This window comes from Cervus canadensis, chromosome X, assembly GCF_019320065.1.
Source record: "Cervus canadensis isolate Bull #8, Minnesota chromosome X, ASM1932006v1, whole genome shotgun sequence".
NCBI classification, from domain to species: Eukaryota; Metazoa; Chordata; class Mammalia; order Artiodactyla; family Cervidae; genus Cervus; species Cervus canadensis.
Window position 1 is genome coordinate 75,083,007 of NC_057419.1, and position 7,905 is coordinate 75,090,911.

At 32.7% G+C, this 7,905-nt stretch overlaps 1 protein-coding gene across 1 annotated transcript in view; it reads left to right on the plus strand.

Annotated features, from left to right (window-relative positions):
• The window catches only part of HDX (highly divergent homeobox), a 211,601-nt gene that overhangs the window by 142,372 nt on the left and 61,324 nt on the right, over positions 1-7,905 (plus strand). Inside the window, exon 6 of the mRNA XM_043459917.1 lies at positions 2,748-2,955. Coding sequence (XP_043315852.1) covers positions 2,748-2,955 — 208 coding nt within the window. The remainder of the gene's footprint in view (positions 1-2,747; positions 2,956-7,905) is intronic.

Below are 7,905 nucleotides of genomic sequence, written 5' to 3' on the forward strand. Positions count from 1 at the left end.
ATATTATATTGTATATATGTATATATACCACATTTCTTTATCCATTCATCTATTGATGGACATTTATGTTGCCCTATTACTATTAAGAAAATTGAATTCATCATTAAAAAATCTCCCCCCAAAATAAATCTACAAGCACTCAAAACCTACAGCTAGCCTCGTATTTTAATGGTGAAAAACAGAAGCTTTCCCCTGAGACCAGAAACAAGATGTTCATTCTGGCCACCTTTATTGTCATACTGGAAGTTCTAACCAGTACAATAAATCAAGAAAAATAAATAAAAGATACATGATTGTCTGTTTAGAAAGTCCTAAAGAAATAAAACTCTCCTACAACTAATAAGTGAATTCACCAACGTCTCTGGATACAAGATCATCATATAAAAATCAATTGTATGTCTGTATAGTTAAAAATGAACACAATCAAGCTGAAATTTAAGGTAAATTCTTTGCAATCACTCAAAAAGTCAAATACATGTAACTCCAACAAAACATGTACAGGACTTACATGATGAAAACTACAAAACACTGATGAAAGGAATAAAAGCAATTCTAAGTAAATGGAGAGACATTCTGTGTGCACATACTGGAAGACCCAACATGGTAAAGATGTCAAGTCCTCTCAAATTGTTATTCAGTTTTAACATAATTCCTATAAAATTCCAGCAAGATGTTTTGTTGATGTAGACAAGATATCTCTAAAAGTCATATGGAAAAGAAATATGCTAGTATAGCCAAAACAGTTCTGGAAAAAATAATAAGGGGAATAAATTCATTTACCTAATTTCAAGACTTATTATATAAGTACAGTAATCAAGACTGTATTAGCAGGGTGATAGATGTATAGATCTTTGGAACAGAATAGAGAATCCAGAAATATTTCTGTACAACCATGGCCAGCTTAGCTAATTTTGACAAAGATGCAAAAGCAATTAAGTGGAAGACGTCTTTTCAAGAAATGTTCTGGAACATCTGTATTTCTATTGGAAAATGTAAATTACCTTAGACCTAAACCTCACACCTTAGACAAAAATGAATTCATAATGGACCAGGGATTTAAATGTGAAAAATAAAACTATAAAAAATTAGGTATTAATACAGCTTGGTGAAGAATTCTTAGGAATGGTACTAAAAGCACAACCCATAAAAGAATAAAAGCAATAGCTTCAACTTTTCAAAATTAAAAAAAAAAAAAAAACTTTTGTGCTACAAAAGACCAGAATGGTGAAAATACAAGCTACAGAAAAGGAGAAAATATTTGCAAGCCCCATATTTGGCAAAGAACTCATATCTGCTACAAAATGGAAGAAAATTTTGCAAAATCACATATCTGACAAAAATTCATATCTAGAATATATAAAGTATTCTCACATCCCAGTACTAAAAGACCAACTCTATCACAAAATGGGCAAAAGACCTGAAGAGACAGTTCACTGATAGGTAGATAGCAAAAAGTATGTGAAAACATTATCAATACTACTAGCCATTGGGAAAACCAAATTAAGAACTTGATGATCATTACTATATGCACAAATGAGAACAGCTAAAAAAAATACTTATAATACCAAGTCCTAGCAAGAACAACAAGAAACTGAATCTCTCAATCATTGCTGGTAAGAATGCAAAATGGTACAACTTTTATGGAAACAATTTGGCAGTTTCTTTTAAAATTAAACATATAATTACAATTTGACCCAGAAATTTCATTATTTGGCATTTATACTAGAGAAATGAAGACTTACATCAGCACAAAAACCTGTACAAAACTGTTCATAGGAGTTTTATAGCTGTATATAATAGCTAAAAATTGGAATCAAGTGTCCTCCAACAAGTGAAGGGTTAAACAAACACTGCAAAGAAAAGGAAAGAAACTGTATCATGGAAGACTTCTTAGCAATAAAAAGGAATGGACTATTAGTACATGTAACTTGAATAAATTTCCAGGAAATTATGCTGAATGAGAAAAGCCAATTTTTAAAAATTTTTTGCAGTCACATGCTGTATGACTCTATTTATATAGCATTCTCAAAATGACACAATTATAGATGTGGAAAATCCATTGATGGTTGTCAGGAGTTGAAGATAGCAGAAAGGAGGAGAAGAATGGTATGATAAAAAAGCATAAAATTTTCAACACATATTGTGCAATATCAATTTCCATTTTCTGTTATGGTACTATAATTATGTAAAATGCAAATTGAAGAAAATAGAATGAAGACTAATTTTTGTAACTTCCTGTAACTCCAAACTTATTTTAATATAGCAAGTTTTAGAAATTGGTTCTAAATCTAATAAAATGGAATATTAGAATACTTTAAAAACCCAGGTAATCATCATGGAGCCAAGCAAAGTTACTAGAAAGCACATTTTCACCTAGGAAGATCGAGATTGGAATTAGGATATGAAATATAATTAGAGCTGCATGCCTAGTCCCTTTTGGGAAAGAATCAGTTCATGTTTCTTTTGAAATATTTGGTGGGTTATTTTCTCCAGAAAGAAAACAAAAGCAAAAAAGTGTTCTGCAATGGGCTGTATGTTGCTTGAAAGTCTTATTATTAAGATAATTAAAATTTTAAAATAGAAACATTTATATTTTAGTTTATTGAGTAATAATAAAGCTGCATTTTTCTAGGTACCTATTTATTCTTTACAATCATATTTTACACAGCATCCATTCATTATTTTAATGGTAGAACTGCTAAGGTTTCTATTTTTACAAAACTTCCTCTTGTATTTCTCTCATAAAGACATGGATTGGGAATCGAAGAAGGAAATATCGTTTAATGGGGATTGAAGTTCCACCTCCAAGAGGAGGCCCTGCTGATTTTTCTGAGCAGCCCGAATATGGTTCTTTGTCTGCACTCACATCAGGAGAGGAAGCTGGTCCTGAAGTAGGAGAGGATAATGACAGAAATGATGAAGTATCCATCTGTTTGTCTGAAGGAAGTTCTCAAGGTATTTTATATGCTGCACCTCCTAATGATATCTTTTGTGTATTTGATGCATTTTTACTTGCTTTTCAGTTTACTGTGCTTCAAATCTAAAGTCATCAAAACATTTGGTTAAATAGGCATATTTTATTTATTTTTATATTTTAAAACAATATTCATATATATTTAAAGTGTACAAGTTTAGATATAAATATATATACATAACTGATTACTATGATCAAGCTAATTAACATATCCATCTCTTCACATAGTTACCTTTTTGTCTGTGTATGTAATGAGAGCACCTGAAATCTACTCCCAAAGCAAATTTCCAGCATACAATATAAGACATATAGTTGATCCTTAAACAACATGGGTTTGAACTGCACTGGTTCACTTTCAATAATACACTGGAAAAAAATTTGGGGATTTGCAACAATTCGGAAAAACCTGCAGACAAACCATGTGGCCTAGAAATATCAAAAAAGAAAAAAAGTATGTCATGAATACATAAAATATATGTAATATATGTAAAACATACAAAATATGTGTTAATCAATTGTTTATGCTATTGGTAAGTCAACAGTAGGCTATTAGTAGTTTAGTTTTGGAAAAGTCAAAGTTATATTTGGAGTTTTAACTGTGGCGGGGCTTCCATGACCCTAACCCTCATGTTGTTCAAAGATCAACTATATTGTTAATTATTGTCATCATGCTCTATATTAGTTACCTAAACTTACCCTATGTAATTGAAAGTTTCCACCCTTTGACCAAAATCTCCCCATTTTCCCCATGCCCCCACTCTGGTACCTACCATTCTACTCTGCTTCTATATATTTGAATTATTTGATTCCACATATAAGTGAGATTATGCAGTATTTTTCTTCCTGTATTTGGCTTATTTCAGTTAGTATAATGCCCTTTAGGTTCATCCAACCACTTGCAAATGGCAGAATTTTTAAAAGACTGTATTCCAGTGTATGTATATACCACAGTTTCTTTACCCATTCATCTGTCTATGGACACTTGCTTGCTTCCATACCTTGGCTACTGTGACTAATACTGCAATGAACATGGAAGTGCAGATACCTCTTTGAGGTACTAATTTCATTTCCTTTGGATATATACCCAGAAGAGGGATTGTTGGATTTAAATAAAAAATTTAAATAGAAAAAAATCATTATTAATCTTTTAAGGAATTTTCATACTGTTCTTCCTGATGACTCTAACCCTTTTTTCACCAACATTTGTATTTTATCTTTTTGATTTTTAATGCTTCAACCTAAGCAGTCTCCTACATCATCATCACAAAAAGTAAAACTGATCTACCACAATAAAGATCTCCCATGCTTAGAAAATATTTGCTATTACAACAATCCATAGATTATAGTACATGGTTATTTCAAATTTTTGGAATTTTAGTCAGTTTAAGTTAGAGCATTGTAATGAAAGACCATATGGCATAATGTGATAAACAACAGGCTAGTAACTGGGCAACTTGGGTGCAAGTCCTAGATCTTCTACTAGCTGATGATGTGACTTCAGGCAAATTATTTAAGTCATCAGGCTTTAGTTTTCTTATCCACAAAATAAGGGAGTTACACTAGATCATCTTTATAATACTTAGTGTTTCCCTAAATAAGAATTCAAATAATAATATGTAATTATACCATTTGTCCATGAGAAGAATTTTCCGTTTGATTTCAAATACAGAAACAGTCCTCTCCTGACACCTTTATGAGCACTTTTATTAAGGTTTAATTTACATAGAATAAATTTCATCCAACGCAAAAGTAGAATTCAATGGTTTGGTTTAGTCTCTCTGTCATGTACAACTCTTTATGACCCCATGGACTGAAACCCACCAAGCTCCTCTCTCCATGGGATTCTCCAAGCAAGAATGCTGGAGTGGGTTGCTATTTCCTTCTCCATGATTTTTAGTAAATTATATGCGGTTGTACATTCATCGCTATTTCTAAAATTGAATTTCAGAATAATCACTAAAGTCCAATTGTAGAATATTTTTATGACGTCAAAAAAGTAAAATCCAATTATAGAATGCTTTTATCACTTCAAAAAATTTCCTTGAGACCGTTTTCAGTCAATATCCACTCCCAACTCAAAACCTAGGCAAAAACTGATCTGATTTCTGGCTATATAAATTTGTCTTTTCTGGGCATATCATATAAGTGGAATTATATAATATATAGTGGGCTTTGTTTTTGCATCTAAGATAAAGAGAACTTTGCACTGGCTTTTTAAAAATTCTATTGATCTGGATAGTAACACTATATTTTCTAATTTATTTTTATCTTCTAAGTTTGTTTATGGAGTTTTCAACAGTCACAACTTTTGCTTGTAATTTTTCTGTTGTCAGATATACCAGGTTTTTTCCTATATGGTTTGTGACTTCGGTGTCATGATTAAAAAATCCTTCCTTGTACTACAATTATGTAAACATACCCCATATATGCTTCTTGTTTCCTTATGGATTCATTTTTACAACTTGATATTTATCCCACCTAGAAATTGTTTTATTTTATGATGTGTGAAGACAATATCTAACTTTACTTTCCAAATGATTACCCACATGCCCCTACAATATTTGTTGAATAGTACAGCATGTTTCCAGTGATTCTGTGTAGCTTTTAAAATCAGAGATGATAGATAGGAAAATGGCTTGACAGTCATCTTGTTTAGGCCACCTGCCACTTAGAGGATATAAATGTCAAAAGGAAGCAGATGTTGATGTGTATAGACTGATGCATTGACCTCTGTGCTGGATAGGTGTCCTATCTCTATCCTACCATTTGAAGGAAATTTCAAAGTTGAATAATCAAGTCACTAGCAAAAGAGTTCCAGAAAAAGAAGAATTTATCTTCTAACTAGTACAGTACTTCTCAAATGGCCATGTCTCCAAGACCCATGTCTCCAAACTGAGCAGGTGTTACACTTCCTCACAACCTGATAGTCTGACAGCAATCATTGGAGTATTGCAGAGAACTTTAATGTACAATTTATAACAAAGAAATATGAAGACTGAAGAGAGGATGGGACTATGAGAACTAAGAAGATCCTGAGACCTGGTTCAGACACAGATTTTCTAAAGTCTCCTTCTGTCAGCACCCAGTCTTACCTTATTGAAGACAGTGTTTCTGACCATTGTTGGACTATATCCTGCTATCTGTTCCCTCAGGAAACAGGAATCTTCACTGAAGAAAGAGAAATGAACAACAAAGAGTAAGACATCACAGGTGAAAAGAATATCATTTAATAAATAGATCAAGCCCTGAGCCTTTGGAGAGGAAGTACTGACTCCAAGACCCTAGACTACAGGAGAACTAACACTCAGTTCAGTTCAGTTCAGTTCAGTCGCTCAGTCATGTCCAACTCTTTGCGACCCCATAAATATGAAATAGTGAGAACTCACACAAAGGAAACCACTTGAATAAAAGACCCAGCATCATCCAACCACAAGTAGCATCCTGTGCAGGACACCTCATCTAAACAACAAACAAACAAAAAAAATACAAACCCAGTCATCAGCAGACAGGATTACCACCTCACTCAGCCTTGCCCATCAGAGGAAAAACAAACAAACAAACAAACAAAAACTCAGCAAAAATTTCACCCTATAAGAAGCAAACACAAACCACTGGACCAAACTTAGGAGGGCAGAAAGCAAAAGGAAGAAAGAAGTCAACCTTGCAGCATGGGAAAAGGATACCTCAAACACAATAACTTAAAAAAAAAGAAAGAAAGAAAAGGCAGAGAAGTACTACACAAATGAAGGAACAAGCTAGATACACAGAAGTCCAAATAAATGAAGAGTAAATAGGAAAATTATCTGAAAAATAATTTAGAATAATGATAGTAAAGATGATCAAAAACCTTGAAAACAAAATGAAGAAAATGCAAGAATCAATTAACAAAGACACAGAAGAATTAAATAATATACATACAGAGACAAACAACACAATTATTGAAATTAAAAATACTCTAAAAAGAATCAATAGCAGAATATCTGAAGTAGAAGAACAATCAGTGAGGTGGAAGATAAAATGGTGGAAATAACTACTGAAGAGCAGAATAAAGTGAAAGAATGAAAAGAACTTAGGATAATCTTAGAGACCTCTGGGACAATAGCAAACACACCAACATTCGAATTATAGGGGTCTCAGAAGAAGAAGAAAAAAGAAAGGATATGAGAAAATTTTTGAAAGAATTATAGTTGAAAACTTCCCCAACATGGAAAAGGAAATAGCCAACCAAGTCCAAGAGGCACAAAGAGTCCCATACAGGATAAACCCAAGGAGAAACACATCAAGGCACATATTAATCAAACTAACAAAGACTAAACAAAAACAAAGAATATTAAAAGGAGTAAGGGAAAAGCAACAAGTAACATACAAGGGAAATCCCACATGTTCAAGAGCTGATCTTTCAGCAGAAACTCCACAGGCCAGAAGGGAATGGCAGGATATATTTAAAATACTGAAAGGGAAAAATCTACAACCAAGATTATTGTACCAGCAAATAATTCATTCAATATTGATGGAGAAAAAAAAAAAGCTTTTCAGACAAGAAAAAGTTAAGAGAATTCAGTACCACCAAACCAGCTTTACAACAAATGTTATATAGTCAAGAAATAGAAGAGAAGAAAAAAGATCTACAAAATCAACCCAAAACAATTAAGAAAATGGCAATAGGAACATATATATCAATAACTACTTTAAATGTAAATGGTTTAAATGCTCCAACTGAAAGACACAGACTGGCTGAATGTATAAAAAACAAGACCCATATATATGCTGTCTACAAGGAAACCCACTTCAGACCTAAAGACACATATAGACAGAAAGTGAGAGGATGGAAAAATATATTCCATGCAAACGGGAAGCAAAAGAAAGCTGGAGTAGCAATCCTCATATAAGACAAAATAGACCTTAAAATAAAGAATATTACAAGAGATGAG